This window comes from Halictus rubicundus, chromosome 16 (assembly GCF_050948215.1).
Source record: "Halictus rubicundus isolate RS-2024b chromosome 16, iyHalRubi1_principal, whole genome shotgun sequence".
Classification (NCBI taxonomy): domain Eukaryota; kingdom Metazoa; phylum Arthropoda; class Insecta; order Hymenoptera; family Halictidae; genus Halictus; species Halictus rubicundus.
The window spans coordinates 7,205,644-7,230,639 of NC_135164.1; the positions used below are offsets into that span (position 1 = coordinate 7,205,644).

General features: G+C 43.0%; 2 protein-coding genes across 3 annotated transcripts; one reads left to right on the forward strand and one right to left on the reverse strand.

Moving 5' to 3' along the window:
- Positions 1-234: 234 nt before the first annotated feature.
- LOC143361951 (cyclin-dependent kinase 9-like) lies at positions 235-3,392 on the forward strand. The gene is made up of 8 exons (XM_076801691.1): positions 235-515; positions 580-715; positions 814-898; positions 1,126-1,216; positions 1,313-1,479; positions 1,551-1,792; positions 1,861-2,008; positions 2,082-3,392. Exons 2-8 carry the CDS (start codon positions 609-611, stop codon positions 2,388-2,390), a joined length of 1,149 nt encoding a protein of 382 aa, XP_076657806.1. The 5' UTR covers positions 235-515; positions 580-608; the 3' UTR covers positions 2,391-3,392.
- Magu (SPARC related modular calcium binding-like protein magu) lies at positions 2,915-24,812 on the reverse strand. 2 transcript variants are annotated; one of them, XM_076801688.1, is made up of 10 exons: positions 24,182-24,812; positions 10,413-10,572; positions 9,899-10,270; positions 8,852-9,076; positions 5,983-6,033; positions 4,478-4,558; positions 4,170-4,403; positions 3,910-4,082; positions 3,673-3,838; positions 2,915-3,589 (listed from the first exon to the last, which is right to left on the reverse strand). In XM_076801688.1, exons 1-10 carry the CDS (start codon positions 24,266-24,268, stop codon positions 3,501-3,503), a joined length of 1,638 nt encoding a protein of 545 aa, XP_076657803.1. In that variant the 5' UTR covers positions 24,269-24,812; the 3' UTR covers positions 2,915-3,500. The 2 variants fall into 2 exon arrangements, with proteins under 2 accessions (XP_076657803.1, XP_076657802.1); XM_076801687.1 differs by having other exon boundaries at positions 5,983-6,063.
- Between the last annotated feature and the right edge of the window lie 184 nt (positions 24,813-24,996).

Consider the following 24,996-nt stretch of genomic DNA (forward strand, 5'->3'; position numbering starts at 1 on the left):
ACCAAATATTTGTTAAAAATTAAATTCTGGAAGATGACATTTTTCTACTCGGCATAGAAAATTCTATATGGGATGTTTTCAAAATTTCGCTTCTTCGATTCCGTGTATAATAATGTATTGATCGCACTCGAACCAACTCGGACTGAGTCAATTCCCCTAATCTGGCGATACTGTACTCGGTACATATACCAACATAGTACCTCGCAATATTTCGATTCTTCGGACACCGGTCCGGTTATATCATAATTATGTGTTCTTACTAGGCAGTACGGTTTCGCGCATTTTGTTTGATGTGTCTGCTAATAAATTCATTGAATTTTAACGGTACGACACCAGCAGGCTTTCGCTGGTTTGATATTCAAAATACATAAGTAAATATGCTATGATTGTTTCCACTACGAACGCGTGAGATCGTCTGTTGCAGCCCTCGCTAGGTGACGCGCGAATCGAGATTCATTTATATTTCGAGGTTATGTCGAAAAATGTTCTGTCAAACTCTTCCGTGGTCGATCGAGGTAGATTGAGGTAGATCGACATCATAAGTTCTCACGTACGATGTACGATGCTGTTTCGTTGCAGGAGCTATGTTTACCTGATGAATCTCAAAAATGAATACGAAGGAGAAGGAGAAGTACATCGAGGAATTCGATTTTCCTCATTGCGATGAATCGTCCAAATATGAGAAAGTCGCAAAAATCGGTCAAGGCACCTTTGGGTGAGTTACATACTTCGGCGAATTTCGCTTTATGGCTAGGTTATGTTCTTACATGACCGAAAAGTTTTTCTTGTTTCTTGATTATTATCCTTCTGCAGGGAGGTGTTCAAGGCTAAAGATAAAAATTGTACCAAGAAATTTGTAGCTATGAAGAAAGTGTTAATGGACAATGAAAAGGAAGGGGTATGTACAAGTTCAAATATCCTCCTGTTAAACACAGTTTTCTTATAGTTTTACGTATATTGTCCTGACGTGCTAAGACAATGCCAGTTTTTTAATAAAAAAATTTAATATATGTAAAAATAATGTGTATTTGTACAATAAAGTATCTTGAAACAATGTGTCCTTAGAACATTCATTACCTTGAGAACATAATACAGTGTGGTATTAATGACTTGTTCTTTTTACAGTTTCCTATAACCGCCTTACGAGAAATAAGGATATTACAATTGCTGAAGCACGAAAATGTAGTGAATTTAATAGAAATATGTAGGACACGAGGTATTTATTTTCACAGATTCAAATATTACAAACAATTTGAAGAATTGTCCTTGTATGGCAAAAACAAGATTATTAACATTATAAATTTTGTTTTAGCAACACAAATTAATCGCTATCGTTCTACATTTTACCTTGTATTTGACTTTTGCGAGCATGATCTAGCTGGGTTATTGTCAAATGTAAATGTCAAGTTTAGTTTAGGAGAAATTAAGAAAGTTATGCAACAATTGTTAAATGGTCTCTATTATATTCATAGTAATAAGGTAAGGGTATGCTAACTATACATTTAAGACATCTGCAAATTTAATTTGCATGATAATTTATCATTCTACAGATTTTGCATAGAGATATGAAGGCTGCAAATGTTCTAATAACTAAAAACGGTATATTGAAATTAGCCGACTTTGGGTTAGCCCGTGCATTTAGTGCTAACAAAAATGGCCAACCAAATCGTTACACAAATAGAGTTGTTACACTTTGGTATAGACCTCCAGAACTTCTGCTCGGCGATAGAAACTATGGTCCTCCTGTAGATTTATGGGGTGCAGGATGTATAATGGCTGAAATGTGGACCAGGTTTGTGTTAATATTTGTGCAAATTTCTATTTATTGAATGGGTGACTATACATTTTTCTGTCTCGCAGATCGCCTATAATGCAGGGGAACACAGAACAACAACAACTCGTATTAATTTCTCAGTTATGTGGTTCTATAATGACAGAAACCTGGCCTGGAGTAGAAAATTTAGAGTTATTTACCAAAATGGAATTACCTAAAGGTCAAAAACGAAAGGTAGATATCGTCGATAGGATGCAACAACACTTATCCATAATTAGGGTTGTAAAATATATTTCTTTTTCTATAGGTCAAAGACAGATTGAAGCCATATCTAAAGGATCCTTATGCTTGCGACCTGTTGGATAAATTATTGATCCTTGATCCATCAAAAAGATATGATTCGGATTCTGCCTTGAATCATGACTTTTTTTGGACCGATCCAATGCCTTGTGATCTTAGTAAAATGTTGGCACAGCATACACAGAGTATGTTCGAGTACTTAGCTCCACCGAGACGCCCCGGTCACATACGTCATCCGCATCATCAAGTACCTGGAGGGCCAGCGAAACCTAGTTCTAGTATGGCTGACAGTGGTTACCAAGATCGTGTATTCTAGCATATTCTGTTATGTTCCGGACGAATGCAGACTGCCCTTTTATCGTTCATCCTTTTCATCTTTTATCATTCATCCTTTTCATCTTTTATCATTTTTACAAACCATACAATGTTTTTTTTTTTCAACGACGTCGATATGGATAAGATTCTTGTGTTTAACCTTTTAAAGGGCCGACAATTTTCCATTAAAATGCGGTAGGCTATGGCTACCCCGACCCTCTAAAGGTTAAATTAAATGTCTGATTTATACTAACTTTGGAAATGAGATGTAAGATTTTCTTATACATATATACATATATATACATACATATATACATAAATTTTTTACAAATAGAAGCAGTCTTCTGATTTAAGCCTTGAATTATCGGAAGTGTGTGGTCTTTGATGTTTCCTTTGGGTATTTATGTACTTTGTTGTTCATTAAATCTTGACTATTATAATGGGGACTATAAGCAAATGATTTTATGCACGTTTTCTTAAGATTTGGTTTAGTTGTATCGTTATATTATGTATTTTAGTTCAGTGTCATATTAACACAAGATTTATTTCAATAAGCAAATTTCAATTTTACAATTTTCTTCGAGTCGATAATATTAGTACCTATGAACGAAATCTTATAAATTTGTATACCTAAATCGACTAAGTCTAAATTATAATAAAATTTGGAGTTGTGCCCATGCAACAAACGTGACAGTTAGCGAGTTCCGTGATAATCGACAAATGGTACAACTATAATTTCGCCGTTCGCATTGTCGTAGTCATGAGAAAGCAGTATCGTGCATAGCACCGAGAAGAAAATATTAAATATGTACACGATTGTATGTCCGTAATACTTCGTTATTTTTATACTTACAACTACGCTTCGTTATTATGCTAAAATACGCTATTGAATTTACCAATCTGTGAGGTACAGATAAATATCATCTATATCAAAGTAAATGACATGACAGTGGTATTTATCATTGGACATAAACAAATACGAATAAAATTCTGTTGACTGTAATTGGATTTCTTTTAACAGTTCCATTTGCTCGTGTAACGATGTATTAAATGAATGATAACTAAGGGCATATCGATGCAATGACGAATACACGGTATATCACATAGATTCTTAATCATCGTCATTCTTAAGAAGTTGATCCAATGGATTAGGACCCATCCTTTTCGGCTTACTCGTTGACGCCTTTTCCGTGCTGTCAGCTGTAATGCATTTATATATGTAAGACGTCGTATTTATATTGTTTTTATTTACACACATTAAAAGCATAGAATGAGATATTTACATGGCGCAGGTCGTTGCGCATTTAGGCAACTCAGCCATTCTGTCATACTGATTCTCCTGTCATTGTTGATATCACAGTATCTGGGCAATCTTTTGCCGCATCTTTGAAGCTGTCTATTATTCGCTACCATTGTACGGAAACTTTTCCACTCTTTCCTTTCTAGAACCTAGGCAAGAATAATATACATATAGATTTTCATCAAAAGTTTTGTGCACGCAACAAAACAGCGAAACTTGCCTTATTTTTGTTTTTATCGAGCATAACGAAGTGCCAGGTTGCTATTTGCTCTTCCTTCGAAGCTTGCCATTTGGCCGTTGTCTCGTCCGAATCTGTTCCAGAGGCTTTCATCTTCTTTTGCATCAGATCCATCAAATCTCGTAGAAACAATTGCTTTTTCTGTTCGGGACAACCTGCGGTCAGAATAACCCTGTATTCTATTCATATTTGTTTCATTGGTTACTTGCGAAGGAATCAGAAGTTGTTTATTATTTAATTACCCTTCATGGGCCTGCTAGGAGTTGGTACAGGATTGCAATTTGGAGTACGGTCTTTAGAAGATGTTCCAGGGATCGGTTTGCCAGTATCTTGGTATACGCACCAACAATAGCCAGAATAACATTGTACTCGATGATACCTTCCATCGGGAGTACATTCAGGTACATAGAATTTCTCTTGAGAATGCTGTCTCTCGTCTTCCAATACAGATCTTCTGTCAGTTAAACAATCGTTTGCTGGAAAAGTTATATATTACATTATTTAGGAAACGTGTACCGAGTCACGTGTGATTGACTTTACAATCACTGACCATCGCTATCTTCTTTTGTTTTCGCAGGATCATCGTTGAAAGTCGGTCGAGAATGTACCGGTGCAGGATTTCCTTTCAATACTGTGGAAAACATAGAATAAAATTATTGTAAACAAATTTGTCCGACCAAATATTTGTTAAAAATTAAACTCTGAAAGATGACCCTTTTTTTACTCGGCATATAAAATTCTATACAAGATGTTTTCGAAATTTCGCATCTTCGGTTCCGTGTGTACAGCCAAAATAAAAATTTGTTTTCCTGTACAATTGTTTTTTACTCGCAGTCTGTTAATGTAGCGGTTAATTTGGAAAAAACAAACTCGTATTTACACACGAGCGATCACGCGCTTCTTGTTCGCATAAAATTTTGAAAAAAAAAAGAAAATGCCGTCACCACCCGCAACAAATACAATATCGTTCACACACAGATACACACATTCTGATGATTCCGAATATCTGTTCTCTCGTCGTGTTTTGAATTTTACAGCACATGGGTGAAATTGGACCAGAAGCGTTTACGAATGATCGATTATAATACAGTGTAAGCCGCTCTTCGCTCCGTTTCGAAGTTCTCATTTTATTTACAAATAAAATGAAGCGACGCGAACAAACGGGTGGTGACGCAAACAAAATTAATGTACAAGAACAAAGATCTGATCGCGTTATTGCACAGTGATTCGCGTTTTATTTTACAAGCACATGCTTAGAAGATATAGCATTGCCACGTTGACCAAGGTTCGACATAATTCTTTAGACCGCCATACTTTGATATTTGTATAGAGCAACGAATTTTCGAAAAGGACTTTTGCTGTTCAATCGTCGCAAGGATTTTTATTGACTATCCATTTTTTTCTCATTTCAAACTGTTTACTTTAACCCATTTGAACCCTTGACTAGCGCCGCGCTTTGCTCGCGCATGCGCGTCCAAAACGGTAGCGTATCTATATTATGAGTTTTTGTCTTTGCGCTACAAAGAGGCGTAGAGTTCGCTATTTTCAAATCATTAAAAATTTTTTTAAATCGTACAGGATGATCAAGGTACCCTATTTTATCCAGAATTTTATATCATTGATGCTAAAATCGCCGCGCATGCGCGAGAAAACGCGCACTTTCTCGTCACTGTTTGCGCCTGGGAGTTGATTTCTTCGCATACAGAAATGTACGAGTGTACACCGGGTTGCAGTTAACAGGCGGCCCGCAAAACTGATCCATCTCCGACATCCAAGAGCTAAACGGCTGGTCCTGTCGCATGATTATGCGAAACGACAATTGCCAAAAATTATAGTCATTGAGAGTCGAGGTCGAGGTGTTCTTCTTATTGTTACCGTTGCTCCACAAATGACCAATTTATTTCAAAGTCCGAGCGACTTGCTCATCGAAAAGTTATTTCGTTCTACTTAAGATTAATTTAAGATTAATTTAAGATTAATTTAAGATTCTATTTCAGATTAAGAAATCGCGGAGGTAACGTGGCAGCGCTGTTAATGTGCAGAACTAGGACTCACCTTGGTCCATGGCCCGGGTCCTCTGGGCCTCAGGGACCTCGGGGCGCTCGTCTGCGGGGTTCAGCGACAAGAACAAACGTACTAAATGATAACAATGATGTCACTCAGCCGACCGGCCTTACCTATATGTACAATGTTTGTTTGTCATTCGCGCATCGCAGGTTTTATAGCAGAGCAGCGAGCGGTGGCGAACATTCAATTCACATTTTCCCTCTCATTTTGTTAGACGTTCAACCAACGACGTTTCAGGCAGCAATAATCTCACGCACCCAACAAATCAAGTCTTTTCGCGTACGCATTCTTAAGATTTCAAAGTACAGGGTAATTTTGAATTACCGTCGGAACATTTCGGAATTTTCACGTTTGCTCCAACGTTAATTTCAAATCACCTTGTACCTTTTCTTCCACTCGCGTACCAGATTACTGAGGGACGTATTCGTGCCGTGGAATTTATTTGGCAAGCATTCTATGATCATGCAATATTATGAAAATTGACATGCAACTTTACATCTTTTTATAAATTGGTTAGAGACCCAATCAATCCAGCTCGATAATAAACGAATTTGAAACGTGCTCCTTCAGTTTTCCGGAATATTGTTAGACGATCAAAAGCATTTGTTTAGACATCGTTCCAAGTAGCAGCGGCTATACACAACAATGTTAATTCTGTACATCTACTCCATCCAACATCAGCAAACAATGATAAATAATAGTGGCAATTATTAGACTGTACATGGATGATTCCTGAGGTCATACAAGTCGATGCTGGGTCGCGCGAACACGATAATTGACATGCAATTGACCACAATTCTATATGTCAGTCCACGATTGTTCTATCGTTATTGCACAGCGTTATTGTTTTAGCACTTAGGCATGGATAGACGGAACGAAAACGAGGTGTTTGTCCTAGGACGAAGAGGTTCAATTCTTTTGTTACTTCGACCTTCCGGCAGTCTGATTAGGATATGGTTTAGACGGCGACGGGGGTAATAGCAATTTGATCCTTTCGCTGGAAAATTAGAGATCGCGGGCGGTGTCGGCGCGGCGCGCGAGATCAGTTTCTCTTTGAAAATACAACGTAGCGTAATATGTTCATATTACGTCCGGGAACGACCTGATAGATCGCGTAGGCGCCGATTTACGAACCGACGAACCGACGAACCGACGACGGAGCGACGAGTAGCGCGGGCGGTCATTCTTGTAGGCCAGCCGCGACGTCCGTGTACGTACACGAGGTCAATTGCTTCAATTCCTCGGTAACCGGCCGCAGTGTGGGCAAACTTCCGGCAGGATTCACGAATGTTAAGCGGGTCCCGCCATAGAGACGACGGCCCTTCGCGTGCGCGACATCCTGTCCAGGCAACGCTTGTAATTTATGCCACGATTTAGACGCCGAGACAAAGACCGCGACGACCATCTTCCGGTATCATCCTCGAACGACGCGTTCTCGAGCCCGGGGGCTCTTTGTGGACATTTTTATTCCCGGCCGGCGCGGCGAACGGCTCGGCCGGCCTCCCGGCGAACGTTGGCGGCTTCGAAAGATCTCGAAAAAGAAGAGAACGCGCCGCGTAAAAGCCGATAAAAGCTTAGAAAAAGCAACCTTCACCCAGGAAACGAGGCGAGAAGAGGGAGAGCGCGTGCGGTAATTGCCCGTAGGCGATTGCAATGCGACGCAAGTAGATAGATCAGCACGCGTTAGACTGCCTAAGTATGAGCGTTGCTGTTAATCTCAATTTACGATCGCCATAAAATGTAGCAGTCTCTGCGACTCTATGCCGCTTCAGTTTGCATCGTGGGCAACTCGTTCACCGACCCGCGACAGATAATAATTAAACGGAGAATTTTCGTAATGACTTTTTCGGGCGTCGTGCGGCGAGACCAACAAGGTGTTCCGAAGGATCGTTTAGGGGGGAAAGCTACCTTCGATCCTTTCATCATCGACACGGATCGGTAACGTCCGGAAACGAAGCCCTATCTCGCCGAGGGAGACTACGTTCCGTGGCGTAACAGCGTGGCGCCAATTCGCAAATATCAGCGCGTTCAAAACTGATTTATGCACCGAACAACCTCGGCTGAGACCTTGGGTGCTCGCGCCTACCAGGAAAACGGTTTCACCAATGTTTGCAGCTGGATTTGACGATTCGACGGTGAACGGTAAAGTCCTCGACTCCGTTCAACCCGTTTAATCGTTGATTAAAAGGTTCGGCGAAATTTCGAGCGACGCGATTAAACCGAGGAATTTTTGTTCGCGCGAAAGGATCGAAGATATTATTCTCGTGCAAGCCGCAAAACCAAGTGGATCCGATTGCTACGCGACGGGACTTCGGCGTTGAACTCTTAAGAGCTGCTTTCGAGATTAGAACTTTCTACTGGACGGTAGACCGATCGTTTCTATTATCGATAGCATACGTCGCGAAGGTCTACCGTCTATGGGTGAAGGCAGGCACCAGTGTTCTAATAGGTAGAAACGACATGGCGCGATCGTACGCGTTTGATAAGTGGGACCTACTCGATACGATGCCTCGGGACTGTATACATTAGCCCGCTTCGGCGTTTCAAAACCATAATGCTCGGCTCTAACGGCAACCCTATTACCCAGTCGAAAAGAAAAAGAACTATGAATTTTAATCAATGTTTAACGAACGTTCGACTCTCTTTCCTATATGCTGACCGGCTAGGGGAAAGAAGTTTTCATCTGGAGAATTTATTCCACGTTGCTCGCGACTCTTGAAAGTTCAACACCGAATATGGGTAGCAAGCTGTCCGCCCCGTGAGCACTGCTATCAGGTGAGCACGTTAGGGGCAGTGCACAGCTTTCGATTCTCCGTTATCTCGAGTGAGAAGCACGTGCACCACGTGTTAAACTTACGAGTGAAGTCGTTCGCGAGGCAGGCACCCCATTCTTGCCTGGAGAGTTTCAAATCCCGATTTAGGTCGCACGTGCGGGCGAACGTGCGAGCACATTTCTTCGGCCTTACCGCCTTCTTCGCGAGCCTCCTCAGCTCCTTGTACTCCGCCCTATCCAGGTAACCATCGCCGTTCTTGTCCAGTGTGACGAACTTCCACGACAACACCCTCTCCACGTTCTTGTCACCTGTCGGTCGGCCGATCGTTATCAAATGATAGGTACATATATATGTATATACAGGGTGTCCCACATAAATGGGAACACCTAAATATCTTTCGTATTTACAGTCCTGTCAGAAAACTTCAGAGGACAAATATAATGGTGAAGAAAAAAATTTCTTATGTCGTGTTTTTATAATGAAATTTCAAGGCCACCGATGTTTTTTTTTTTTTTAAATGAAATAGTATATTCTTTTACGATAGCACGATAGACAATAAAAAACTGAATTCAGTGGATACCACCTTTTTGACCTTGAGCAAGAATAATCATGTTGAAGCGGAAGGTCAACCCGACGTAAACAACGCGCAATCTTTGCTGAAACACGTAACTTTTAATCTTCCACATTTCATCCGCTTCGACATGATTATTCTTGCTCGAGGTCATTTCAAGGTCAAAAAGGTGGTATCCACTGAATTCAGTGTTTTATTGTCTATCGTGCTATCGTAAAAAAATATACTATTCCATTAAAAAAAACAAAGGTGACATCTATATCTTCTCTACGTCCCTACTATGCGGTTTCTTAAACCCAACAACTTCTGTACGTAACGTTTCCCCGTATTGTTTGAAATAACCAAGTTATTCGAGTGGACAGAGCTCGCGGGACACACTGTATATTGTATATATACGAATACACGTTGGAAAAGTGAACTTTTCAAAGAACACGTTAGCCCTAGTTGTACACCTGGCGGAACAATTTCGAGGATCGAAAGCGTTCAGAGTGAAATGTGAATATTAGAATCGACACGAAACGAAACGAAACGAAACGCTGGTATCTGATGAAATCCTCACCGTCGGTGGAGATGTTGGTCCGCCTGTACTCGATCTTGAAGTTCTCGATCAAGTTCCCGTTGAACTTGGACTTCTCGGCGCGGTCGCAGGTGTTCCTGTGCTTACTGCTGTACTGCCTTCGCTGCTTCCAGTTCGGCGAGCGCCTCCTTTGCCCGCTCCTGGTGGAAGCAGCAGATCTGGGACCAGGTTTCAAACATCTTGGTCTTTGGTGTCTTACCGAGGTGTCGGGCAGTGGTCTGCCCTGCGGCGTCACGCACCAACAGTACCCGGTTTCCTCGTGACATTGCACAGGTGCGTATGTGCCGTCGAGCCGGCATACTGGTCGCGCACCAGGCCTGGCGGTCAGCCTTGCGGAGAAGCACGCCGGTGTCTCTGCCGGTGGATGGACAGGTTCGATTATGTTCCTTCTTTTACGTTATTAGACGCGACGAACAAGGGAAAACGCCCCGACGTACATAGGTACGATTCAACGCTTCTATGGCTCGCCTACTCGAACCAGAGAGTACCACCTTACCTGGACAAGTACCAGTGTGTTTGATAAGGATGGACATGCCTTGACACTGCTTCGAGATGACCTGACACTGACTTGAATACGTAACACCGTCGCTCCCACATACCGGTGTGCTCGCACCGTCGCTCATCGTGCACTCGGCTATCCTCTTTCTGCACTCCTCCTGAAACATCACGCATCATCGTTGTCCTTTAATATCTCGAAGGAACGATTCGCCGTTTTATAAATAACTACCATGAATATTCTGTAAACATGATACCAGGCCGGTCCAGAGCCCGGTAGAACGGTCACGAGTATACCGTTTCCCGTTGATTCGAAGCAAAAATAAAAACCGGTCGCATGATTCACGGCATGACTAATTTTCTCCGAGGATTTCCCTGAATCCATCCGGCATCGTTCACTGGTTCGGAGAAATTTGCCAGCGCATCGCCCTATCACTCGTGGTGACCTCTTCGTAACCGTGTACCACGTCTTTCGAACAGGATTCGTACACGAAATTAACGTCGACCGGTTCGAATCGTTCGGGAACATGCGAACCCGTGACAATTAAACGCGCAAGCAGGTTCGGTGGATCGGTCACGTGGAAATAATTCGATCGAGAGCCTCCCCTTAATTCCTGCTTCGGGAATGATTCATTCGGAATGGTCTAGAACAGAGGCGTCTTTAACTCGGAGGAGGCGCCTCCGTCCAGTAAAGAAGGCGCCTCCGATCCATCAGAACAGGCGCCTGGATCGTGTTGCATCATGCATATGCATCGCGCGGAATCTGCAACATGATTTACGATTTTAAACGAGCAGCCATCCCGGTAATTACAACCGTTAAAATTATTGAATGTACCGCCGGGAACTCCTTTATCTGCTATCGCAGAGTACCGCTATCGTCGTTTCTTACGACAAAATAATCCTCTATATTGATTTTGTAATGCTAGTATGCAATCGATCACGCGCGAACGGTTGATATTCGCATCGCAGAATTATTATACAATTTTTCAAAATGTCGCCTTATGGGGTACCCTGGAAACACCCTGTAGATGCTTCGGCGACCGGTCGATTATCACGATGCACACGCCCGCGTTCACGGGAATGCGTAACGTAGTTGCAACGCGACGCGATGCAATACAGCGTAATACAGTGCAACAAGGTGCATCGCGGTATAATCGGACGACGCGTTGAATGCTAACGATCGACGGTGCACGCTCGAGTACGTGCGCGAGTACCGAGAGTATGCTCGGTTGGCGCCACCGCGGACGCGATTAAAGGGAAACGCCGGATGCTACGACGAAATGGTGTTTTTTAATTACCAGCAATTAACCTTAAGCGTTTTCTTTTTTTTAATTATACGGAATAGTGGGAAACTGAAACAGTTGATCGAAGACTGAAAAGATATTGCAAGAGCGAAGGGTAGCAGAAGTAATAGAATGATTCAGTGATAGAATGATTTTAGGAACCTGTGATGAGCAACCGGTGGCCCGCGGGCCGCACTTGGCCGTGTAGTAAAAACCATAACTTCTTAACTGATCAATTTTCGAATTTTAATACTGTTTTAACGAGAATACAAAGATGCATTGACTTGCATAAAAAGATTATATGATTTCATAACAAAAATTGTAGTCACCTTCAATTCATATTTAGAAAATAATATTTAGAAATATTTTTACAATGTATTATCTAACAGTAGAAAATAATACATCAAATACAAAAACGTTTTATTGTGAATCTATATAAGAAATATCAATTACATCCCACAAACTAAAATGATTCGATTAGTATGTTCAATATAATTTATTGTTAGCTGAATACTGAGTAAGTAACTTTTGCTGGGAATATTTTCACAATATATTATCTAATATTAGAAAATAATACATCAAATGAAAGAACGTTTTATTGTAAAGTTATGTAAGGAATAACAAATACGTCCCACAAACTAAAATGATTCGATTAGTAAGTTTAAGTATTTAATATTGATTTCTCTATATATGTCGCTAAGGCCTGGATGATAAACGAACGTTTCGAACGTTTTTTAAGCTCGAGAAAATTCGTTAAACGCGCACAAATTCAAGAAAATTTTAGTTTTTCCAATACCACGCGCGGAAAAAATTTCTTTTTAACACGCTATACATCATTTCCCATACATGTTTTCACGTTGATTTCAAATCTGGTCACAAAATTTGTCTACGACCTCAGGATTTTGCAAAGAATAGATTTTTCTGACAAAAACTAATGACGTCATTTTTTCGTTGAAATGATTGGATGGTAACAATCTCCCTATTTTTCCCATATTCTACAAAGTTTCTACCTCATTCCTATCGAAAGTTCCTTGATTTTGAATCCGATTTTGTCCAAATTGCCCACTGTGCGTCTTCGCGACGAGAGGGCGAGGGAGCCTAACGTCTGCCATAGACGCACGATTAAAATCGAGCAGACCGGTAAGATATCGGTGTTTCCTTTTCTCGTAATCGTAGCAGCCAGTTGCAACAAGATTTCATCTATCGAGTTACACGCGCGCGCGCGATACAGTGGCCCCCTTTTGCGCCTCGTTTTCTCCGCGTTGCAACACCGGTGCACGCGCACACCTACGCGCGGATATTCCAGTAAGATTCATCGACAATTGATTTTCCGGTACCGTTCGTTCGGAGCCGAGCGAAACGATTTTGGTCGATTCTTCGAAGACACCCCGTATCGTCGCGGCGAACTGTTCAGGCGAGCGAACGCATGCGACCACGATGACATAACACGATTAGTAATTATCTACGGTGGTTAAGTGGCGTCATAGCGATGCACCTGCACGTGGCATCCTGTATTCAATGAATCCTTACACGACGCATGCTGATATAATATCACGATGCATCTCCACGAACGTGCGCTCGCACGTTTCCCTTTTAATATATTTATTAACGCTAGATTATCTTTCGGACTATCGTCCGGACGGTTCATTAACACTTTGAACGCCAAACTAGAAACCCGAAAAATTCCGTAAAATCAAAGTAAGTTATTTAATGAAATAAAAATTGCAAAAAATTAAATGTACGATACTGAGTAATCCTCCGACTTTCTTGCATGTTACAGATCCTAATTAAGTTTAGTACAATGAATATATCAACGCGAAAATTCATTTTAAAACCTGCACAAATAACTCCGTCAGCCACATATGGCTGACGTGTAGTACGTGTTGCTACTTGTTGCAGTATTCACGGCCATCATTGTTCTTCTTTTTGTTCGTCAACGAGGACCGATTACGTCGATCGATAACTAATATATTAAACAATCGAGAATAACTGTTCATCATTTATGTCCCGATAGGATTGCACAATTATTTCTACGGGAAGCGCAGAATATGTAGCTCTTCGAACGTGAGAATTTTTCTTAGATGGTATTCGAAGCTTATGGTAGGGATAAAGATACGTTCGGCAAGCCGGTGTATCCGTTTAATGACGGGTTCTCGGAAGGTGTCGTTTCTTTCTGCAAACCCGACGACGAGAGAAACACAGTGATTTGTCAGTGTCTCTGATTATAAGGTCGCTACCGAGGGCGCTTGAAAATACCGATTAACGACCAGCCACTTATATATGTGCCACTGTAGCACGTTATTAGTCATGGGACGGTATTTAACCGGCTGATCGGTCAATCGAGGCTCTCCGGTAAACGCGACCGATCCGCGAACCTAGAATAATTGAAAATTTCTGTGAATCCATTCGTTTCTATATACGAGTAATTCCCGCTAGGTCTCACATTTAGTATCGTGAAACAAATCTAACTGAAGGGTGTCCCGAAATGAGCTGACATTTTAATTTATTGATAAAACGTATTTTCTTTTTGAAAAGTATAAATGTTTTTACTTGAATGTAATGTACAAACATATGGAGGCTATTATGTGTGGAACACAATATATGATTAATGGCCGCCTCGTCCCTGTTTGCAAACGTTCACTCTTTTGACGAAATTTTCGATAACTGTTTGACATAGTTGCGGACTAATTTCAGTAATGCTGCAATTGCATGCTTGCTGCAATTGCTTCATTGAGCTCCGGAATGGTCTGTGGATCGTTGGCATACACTTTTCCTTTCAGGAAACCCCAAAGAAAAAAGTCCAATGGCGTCAAATCGCACGATCTTGGTGGCGATAACACGACTAGGAAACTTCTCTTCTTGTTCGAAGAATATGTCTTCCAAGTGCGTGATTCCAATAAAATGATTCCGTAAAAAGTTGGTTATCATGTCACGATAACGGGCACCAGTGACGGTAAACATATTTCCAGCAGCATTCTCAAAAAAGTACGGCCCAATTACTCCTCCAACCCAAAATTTGCACGAAAAAGTGACTCATGGTGGATGCATGAGAAGCTGTTGAATCACTTGTGGATTTTCGGTCCCCGAAATGCATCACTCATCGCTGCAAATGATTTTGCGAGATGGTGCGTTATGACGACCAAAATCCGTGCGGACTTTTCGAACCGTCTCTGCAAAGTTTTCACCATTTTTGTAGCGAATTTTCACAATTTCTATGCGTTTCGTACTTCCAGATGCCAGTTGCCGTCACCACAAAAAAAAAATGGCGCGCAATTAAAAATGTCAGGTCATTTTGGGACACTCTTTACTTACGAAGAGATAAAGCGGAAGAGAGAGAGAGAGAGAAGGTCGAGTTAGAACATACTCGGCTCCCATAACAACGGGTAATAACGTTAATTGCCAATTGGTATTCCGTCATCTAAGAATTCTCGAGCGAGCGCTCGTGACGTAACACTTGAGAACGCGAGTTTTCACGGTTTTTTTTTTTTGCGGTTGTGTAAATTCGGAGTCGATTATCGCTTCCAGTCGACCGGCTGCGCGCCAGCAGAATGTTAAAGGATCATTTATTCGCGCGTGTTCTCGCCGAGGATTTAAACGATTCTCGCACGTTCCCTCTGCGGAACGATCGCCGGTTGCCGGTTACTGGTGGTGGAGTTAACACGTCGCCCCGTTGTCCGATAATTTTTCCTCGCGGCACAACGGACGACTATGCACATTGCTCAATCCTCGAACTAGACTCTAATCACCGGAGGCTCTTCGAAACTATGCTAACATCCGCGACAACGGCGCGTTTCATTCGAAAATTTATCACATGCCGGCGAAACATCTTCCGAAAGCTCTCGCGTACGCGGAATCCACGGTGACCAACGCAATTATCGGTTAGAATTTATCGAACCGGTGTGTGTACAGTGAATTCTCGTTACGAGTCAGTCGCGCCGTTCTGGCGACTGACTCTTAGACGAAACCTGAGGTTGTCGCCGAGCGTCGCATTTGAAATACACAGGGCACGCTGGACACCTAAGAGTCATACCTGAAGAGGCTCAAGAAGGCCACACACAAGGCCGCAATGCTGTTAATTACTTCTGATCCCATTATAAATTATTATAAGGTGATACCGCAGAAAAATACAAATTCGCTACCGAAAGGTGTATTGGATCTACTTTTAACAAGAACTTCCGTCTAATCCCATAAGTAACTTAGTTGATAGCGATATTAGCGAAGAATTATTCAATATGATATTTTTTATTTATTTTTATATTTGTTTCTACAATTTATATAATATTGTTCAATATAAATATTATTTTTAAAGGTTCCACATACGTTCAATCTCATTACACGACCCACCACAAAATTTCAATCGGTTTGAAGAAGCATGAAACGATCTATGATTTTTTTCCACCAAGAATGACCAGTCGCGACACTGTGCGGTGGTGTGGGTAGTTCCACTGACTCCAAATTGTAAGGTTGGCACTGACTCGTAATGAGAATTCACGGTTGACACTGCGTAATGGGTTTACACCTTGAAAAATTGGAATATTTTTTCGCGGATTGTCAGTCGCAGTCGCCCACACGATTTTCAAATCGAGATTGGCAAACTGCTCGGCGTCGACCGAACTGTTTCCTCGCCGGCAGAGGAACGGCTTTCGTTTTTTTGAAAGTGAACCGTTCGAGGTATGCGAAGACACTCGCGAAACGGTGCGACGGATTCTCGTCACGCGAGAAGATAATACGGTAAGCGGTCGTTCTTCGTTTACATTCAATTTGTTTACCGATAAGCTAGCCGAGCATCGTAACATTGTGTCTCGCGTGGCTAGTGGACGCTGGCGGCCGGGATTTATTCGCAAATCGATTACGATCCGCGAGATCGCAATTGAAGAGCTCAGGTTCGGTTCAACGTGACCGTAGAGGAACAAATTCTTCCAACAATTCGGTGCAACAAACGGTCGTATCATGACACGTTTGTAACCGTTTGTAGAAGATTAAAAACTCTAACCGATCGTTTGTTGCCCTGTTCTCTCGAATTGTTCAAGCTGGTTATAATATGTTCGTCGCTGTTTTATAATATTCCAGAAACGTGCGATAGGTCTTCGACCCTTCGAAGTCGAGTCGACAAACACGTAAACGCTCGGAACCCTGTCGTACAACAGAAAAATGACAGAAAAAGGGGGGGGGGAGAAGAAAACGAAAGAAATCGATAACACGGTTCAGAGCGCAGCGGAACGAGTCTTTCGGCGCGTAATCGGGCACACGCAGTTTTCATTCGCGCGGGAAAATAAATCTTAACGAACGATATAAGTTGACGTTGCGCGTGCTGGATTCGACGGGTCCGTATACTGGGTGCTCCCGATTGCAGTTTGACATATTACAGAATTCGACGCACGGCGGAAAGAGATCGGTTTCGATCGGCGGTCCGTTCTCCCCCGCGTTCTAATTGGGATTCATCGAAAGGGATCACCGGGTATGCAAGCTGCCGACGACGCGCCAATGCAAATTTCTACGGGATAGATATCGACCGTCGCCGATTACCTGTTGCACCTGTCCGAATGTATTCGGGGTTTCGCGCAGTCGCACCGGTGTCTCGGGCCCGTTCACCTATGCCGCCCAGCGAAATTCAGAGACCGATCCTGTTTCACCCGGAGCCGGTTTATCAATCGGAAAACCGAAAAAACGGTCCCGCCGAACGTTCGTCACGTTCGCTTCGACCGTTTCTATTAATATCGAATCGAATCGACGAGACGCGACGGACCAATTATTATATAAACAGATCTCGTTTCGAGGCGAGAGATATCGTGCGACGAAAAATCTCTTGAAAGATCTCCGACGCGGGGAGATCGACGAAAACGAAGGAAGGAAGGAAGGCGCGTCCTCTTAACGATGCTACGAGTGTTAATTACCGTGGCGGGATCTTGATGGCGCCCGTCGTCATTGACACGCGCGCCAATTATCGGAGCACATTTTCCGTGGTAGTCGGTTATTAATTGTACGTTCGACCGACCGTCACAAATGATAATGACGTACCAGGAATTGGAACGTTCGAGAGAAAAAAAACCCGTAAAGGAGAGACGGAGACAGAGTGAGGAAACGAGAGAGAGAGAGAGAGAGAGAGAGAGAGAGAGAGAGAGAGACACTCCAAAGCAATAAAATAAAAAAGAATTAAGAGCAAACAGCAGAAGTGTTCGAGCAGGTTGGCGCCACGCGGTACCGGCCGCTTCGTGCTTGACACGAGAGAATTGATTACAGAGTAGCGGGATTGATTTGACTCGCGATAAACCTCGATATTACCGGCTGATCAACGACCAAGGTTCTCGCGGCGGCGCACAGTGGTGCCAAATGGCCAAAAAGCGGCAAAAAATCTGTATAAACGCAACTATCCAACGAATTTGTTTGAAAATTTTGTGGAGAGATTGCCACGGGTACAACGCTTATTTGGCAAAAAAAGAAAGAATTTTTGTAAAAAGTTGTTAACATTAAGTAATACGGGCTAATCGAAAATCTCTGTTTTCTGCCCATTTTTTATTTACGGAAGCATAGAACAAATCCTTTAATAGATTTTGGTCTGGAACTAATCGTTTTGGCAAGGTGTAACGTTGATCCAACTTTGTGCAAAAACTCATGAGACCCAATTGATTTTCAATCAATAACCATTATCGATTTATAATAAATACAATTTAAAATCAAGTATTATAAGTATTCAATTATATTGGTCTACAAATTAGACTGTAGAGACTGTAGACAAGTAGACCGAATATAATTTGTAGATTGAATAAGTATTCAATTATAGGCGGCGTAATTACATAACTATCGCACTGAAAATTGATGAATTCCCAGGAGCGAAGAAATGGTGATTTACCATGCGTATATCTCCATAAAACAATTTTTTTTCAAAAATCTGACTTTGGCACGTCATGCACGCACTATTAGACTATACAAAAATCATTTTTTTTTTTTATAAAAATCGAAAATGGCCCGCTCCTAGGACCGATTCGTAAATTACCGGACAGCGAATGTCGTGCAATTATCGAAAATCTATCAAGATTTCGATCTCGTTCGGGAACGGGCTGTACGGTCGAGAGGAGGTCTGTCGATTAGTTTTCACGCGATCCTAAAAAGATGTCGTAGACCTCGGGAGCCCTTCGGGTTCTTCCCCCTCGAAGAGGGCGCACCGGCGGAATGTGTCAAACTTTTTTCGTCCCGACTCCCTGGCCGAGAAACCACTTTACGTAGGCACCGCCACCGAGTGGAATTCATACGTGGGCACACCGGCATCCGAGAAGCTCACGCTTTTTCTTCGCTTTTCTTTTAATTTCTCGCCTTCCTCTCTTTCGATTCCCAACACCGTCTCGTCGTCTTGCCCTTGACGAGTAACCGCCTCTCCGCCTCTTTTGTTCCTCGTTATTCCGCTGTGAAATAACGTTCGGCCATTAGACACGGTAATTAGCGGAAATTATACTCGCTTCTGTCCGACCTAAAACTCATCTATCTACCTAAAATAGCAAATTACAAACGTCTGTCGCTCGACGACCAGTTTCCGGTTAACAGCGTTCACTCGGGAAAGCATAATCGAGTGCTATGAATCCGCTGTCGCGCTGATAGCGATCGCGTTCGCGACACGTTTACTATCGACGCAACATCGAAAGTACCTCGGCTCGCTTTAATATCGGATAAACACGATCGGAATAGTACCGGTGTAAACGCGGCGCCATGAACCGTGCCTAAAACACCAATATCTTATCGTTGAATCATCGAACGTCGCGAGTCCAGGCTTATCGGATGCTGCTCGACCATCCACGTATCTCATTACGTCGATGATACCCAGTTGTAAAATTAAAGTACACGGGAGAGTCGCGTCGCCGGTTTATTCATAATCTAGCGAACAAACGATCCCCGGTTTCATTAAATATGCGAGCGAACAGGCACGCGGTCGCACGTGTGCGCGCGTACACGCGTGGTCCTCCCTCGTTACCGGCCGGGAATATCGTTCGTTAACATTGAACGTATGCAAATCGGCCGAGACAAATTCTTTCCGGCGGCGACGTCGCGCGCACGAGCCGCTTCCGTGTATGTAATCGCAACTTTCTCGCGCGCGAGAAAACCGATAAACCGGGGTGGCGTCGAAGGTGTGACGACCTGTCCTCTTTCAGGGTCAGAGGAATCCTTCAGCGATCGACGCGCGACGGTTCAACGACGTCTGCGACAAAAGCAATTTCTCGTCGAGCGTTACGCCGTCTTCGCGAACGAAAAGAACTTTACGAGCACCCTGTATACGGAGCTGATTCCCGATTCAAACGCGTACACATAATAGTCGAACAATATCCCGGGGACCCGGCGTCGGAGGAGGAATTTCGAAATCGGACAATGTCCGTTGTATGTTTCGCGTCTTAATCCTGCCGAGACGGGCAATAATTAATAAGATGCCGGACTGCACGAATGGCGAGCATCAAGCCCAGAAAGAATGTGTCTAAGAAACCTGTTTGGGGAGAGCCAATATCTTACGAGGTCCTCTCCTCGTCCCCGGACCCTTTCTCTCTTTCTCTCTTTCTCTCTTTCCGGCCACCGGGGCTCGCCGTGGAACACACGTGTGCACCTTCTCGTGCATTGCGACACGCAGAAGAGAGCTTCTCCCGAATGCTCAGGTGTTAGCAGATATTCCCCCGCTGCCTTTTGCCGGCTTTTGCTGCTGCCTTATTCGTTTTGCATCCGCGCCGGTTCGGTTTCTTCGTCAGAAATTCGCGTATCCGACCATATTAAGGGATCTCGAGAAATCCAATTTTTCTTCATCTCCCGTTTCTTTTCGCAAGACGCGACAAGACTCTCCTATAAATAGATTATACATCCACAATTATATTGAGAATACTGTTCCAATATTATCGCGCGCGATGTAAATACGAAGAAATCGACGAGTCGTCCTTCCCTTTGAGGGTTTCGCCGCAATACATACAGTGGCTCGCGATAGTATTCGAACGCTTAGGGTTACAAATTTTGATGAATAAAATAAGGTGTACTAAACTAATCTGTATAGAACAATTTGGTAGTGAGGGGGAAGCCTCAAGATTATGTGAGTAAAATTTGAAAAGGATTCAACAGCGTAGGCAGAAGTTATGATATATTTATTAGAAACACGCGTAACAAGTGGCTCACGAAAGTATTCGAACGCTTAGGTTTACAAATTTTGATGAATAAAATAAGGTGTACTAAACTAATCTGTATAGAACAATTTGGTAGTAAGGGGAAAGCCTCAAGATTATGTGAGTAAAATTTGAAAAGGATTCAACAGCGTAGGCAGAAGTTATGATATATTTATTAGAAACACGCGTAACAAGTGGCTCACGAAAGTATTCGAACGCTTAGGTTTACAAATTTTAATGAATAAAATAAGGTGTACTAAACTAATCTGTATAGAACAATTTGGTAGTAAGGGGGAAGCCTCAAGATTATGTCAGTAAAATTTGAAAAGGATTCAACAGCGTAGACAGAAGTTATGATATATTTATTAGAAACACGCGTAACAAGTGGCTCGCGATAGTATTCGAACGCTTAGGTTTACAAATTTTGATGAATAAAATGAGATGTACTAAACTAATCTGTATAGAACAATTTGGTAGTAAGGGGGAAGCCTCAAGATTATGTCAGTTAAATTTGAAAAGCATTCAACAGCGTAGACAGAAGTTATGATATATTTATTAGAAACACGCGTAACAAGTGGCTCACGAAAGTATTCGAACGCTTAGGTTTACAAATTTTGATGGATAAAATAAGGTGTACTAAACTAATCTGTATAGAACAATTTGGTAGTAAGGGGAAAGCCTCAAGATTATGTCAGTAAAATTTGAAAAGGATTCAACAGCGTAGGCAGAAGTTATGATATATTTAATAGAAACACGCGTAATAAGTGACTCACAAAAGTTTCGAACGCTTAGGTTTACAAATTTTAATGAATAAAATAAGGTGTACTAAACTAATCTGTATAGAACAATTTGGTAGTGAGGGGGAAGCCTCAAGATTATGTGAGTAAAATTTGAAAAGGATTCAACAGCGTAGGCAGAAGTTATGATATATTTATTAGAAACACGCGTAATAAGTGGCTCGCGAAAGTATTCGAACGCTTAGGTTTACAAATTTTAATGAATAAAATAAGGTGTACTAAACTAATCTGTATAGAACAATTTGGTAGTGAGGGGGAAGCCTCAAGATTATGTGAGTAAAATTTGAAAAGGATTCAACAGCGTAGGCAAAAGTTATGATATATTTAATAGAAACACGCGTAACAAGTGACTCACAAAAGTATTCGAACGCTGTAACGCTGATGATATGTTTTCGTCTTTCTTAGAAAGAAATGTACACATTACCACTGAATGAGAACATTGGTACGTTCAGTTGCTGTTAAGGCATCGTTTCCGTAACAGCAACGTAGAACTGTGCACAGTAGTAGTTAAAATGAAGACTAAAAAGTCAGAAACAGAAAAGTATGAAAGAGAAATGATACTTCGATTGCATAAGAATGGAAAATCACATAACGAGATTGCAGAAATGATAAACAGCCGTAAGTCTACAATACATTGTATTATTAAAAAATCGAAAAACGAAGGAACAATTGCGAACAACGCTCGATCAGGTCGACGAAAGAAATTAACTGACGGAGAACAGAAAATTACGCGTGTTTCTAACAAATATACCATAACTTCTGCCTAGGCTGTTGAATCCTTTTCAACTTTTACTCACATAATCTTGAGGCTTCCCCCTTACTACCAAATTGTTCTATACAGATTAGTTCAGTACATCTTATTTTACTCGTTAAAATTTGTAAACCTAAGCGTTCGAGTACTTTCGCGAGCCAGTGTACGTACATACGGTACACGTATCTTGAAAATGGAAACAGCATACGCTCTCCGCGCCGCGTTTCGCGTTACAATTTATAACCGCAGCACCGTAAATACGCTCGATAAGGATGGTTGTGCGTATCATCCGAAAGAAACGCAGCAATGGAGAGCAGGAATCTCCGCTTCGGCTGACGAGATACTGGCACGATCGCAATCTTAATTCGTTGTAACGCCGCTTGTAATACAGTTTTGGGTCAGAAGAGACGCGAGAGACACGGGAAACACGCGATTCGCCTTCTTGGAAACTGTTCGGCGTGAACGTTCGCGGGTTATCACCGTCGAAGGGGGGAAACGATGAGCTCCACATCAGTAGCTCCGGAAAATAATTGGAGGCAATTGTTATCCGCGGTTCCGATGAAAAACCCCGCTATCGCTCCACGGCTTAGCCACCCCTCGCCTCGGCAATGTTCGACCGTAATTTACAAACTATCGGAGGGCTGCTGGAAGAAAAATTTCTCCTCTGGACACTCGGCCGGCTCTCTATCGTAATTAATTCCGATAACGAGGAAACGAATGACCGCGACATAAATAAATTCTGATCTTCTCGGGAACGCTCGCGGAGAGGATCGGCTAGCCGAGGATTCTACGATACCTTCGCCGTGAGAGCGACAGACAAAAAGCGCGGATTGTTGCCGTGAACAATTTTCATTCGTCGATCGAAACAATTGATGCAGGACGACCCGAGTTGTGTAACGGAGGAGGAAAAAAATATCACTTGACACGGTTCATTTCGCTAATTGGATACCGTTTCGCGGAAGGCTTAATCGGCTCGGAATACACGCGGATTAGGGCGGTTTGGCTCGGAACGGGGAAACGCGTGGAAGCCCAAATAAAATTTCGTAATGAGAAATCGGAATTATCTTGTTACGGGTGTAAAAGCGGCGAGTTATCGGTGCTCCACATAATTAAGTTAGCAACGGGCAGCACGGTACGAGCGAACCGCTCCGATTAATCATTGACAAAGGGAAAGAGGAGAGGAGCGATAGCATTTCTAATTATATTAAAATAGAAGACAACAGAAAGAGAGAGAGAGAGAGAGAGAGAGAGAGAGAGAGAGAGAGAGAGAGAGAGAGAGAGAAAGAAAGAGGAAAGAAGAAGAAAAAAGTTCGATTGTCGGATCTTTTAATCGGGCGTCTCTCAACACCGTTATTTACCTTTCGTCTTTGCTCCGTGCAAACAAAAGACTATTTGTATCGCGCGGCGGGACACTTACTTGGAAGGCCGACGTTTGTGCAGCACACCGAGTGCTAATCATTTTTTCTGTCAGCCGCCGCCGCCGCCTATGATACTTCTCTCGCAGTTCAACCCTCCGCGAAGTCAGATTTTCATGTATTTTCTTCGTAGCGTAACCAATTGGTTCGATCCGAGCTAACATTTGCCATAGTTCCGGCTAATTGTAAGGGATGACATCGTTCTTCTTACGGTAATCGTTCCAATTGATTTTCAATGAAAGCAACGTGTATTTCTCTTCCTGGAATTCACGTGAAGCGAATGGGATCCAATAGGACGATGATTGGTGAACGGTACCCGACCTGGTTGACCTATCGTTAAGGGCTCCGAACCGATCCGGTTCTCATTTGTTCGACACCGCGGTGCATTTAGCCACTTACCTTGGCCTTGGTGATGGTGTTCGCGACGGCATCAAGACGAACGAAGACGGATAGGAGGATGGCAGCGCGTATCATCGGGATCATCATCGTGTCCTCGGCTGGCGGTGGTAGTACGTCCTCGAGGGGCGAAGGACCGAAGCCACTGGTCCGACACTTACGTACACGCACTGGCCACTCACACGCACTCACTGTTCCAGGCACATGGCATCCTCCTTTTCATGATCTCTCTCTTCGCGTACAGAGTTCCTGTCTCTGCAGATCTTTTTCTCTCTTCCTTTCTTTCTCTTTTTCTTTCTCTCGGACACACACTCTCACTCGATCCACCTTTCGTTCCTCCTCGCTAGATAAATCTAAAGTGTACGTATTACACTTTCGTTTCTTTCCCCGAAGGAATCCAGGGGCCCAATCGTTACAGCACCGAATAGAACGGAATTCGGTGTATCGTTTGAGTTTCGACAGCAGTACGGATCGGAAGGGTAGGTGTACGCGCGAAGGAGGATCCCCTCGAGAAAAGGATGCGAACGTGTGTCGTCCAGCCGTGGCAACTGCTGCCGAGCAACTGGCACTTGCTCGACCGCTGGAGCAGCCTGTCTCGAGTCTCGGGTCTCGGGTCTCGGATCTCGGCCCGACGGCAGACTCCCCGATGCAGTTCCTATGTGGCAACGCGCCTCTCTTCGCCGCTATCGAGGATTTCGACGGTTCTGAACGGACGGGACCGGATCCGTTTCACCCGGGACCTCGTCCCCCTCTGTCCCTGTGAAACCTGGCACCCGCCCGAGGGTGCACTCGACACCAAATATTCACCCGACCCCGAC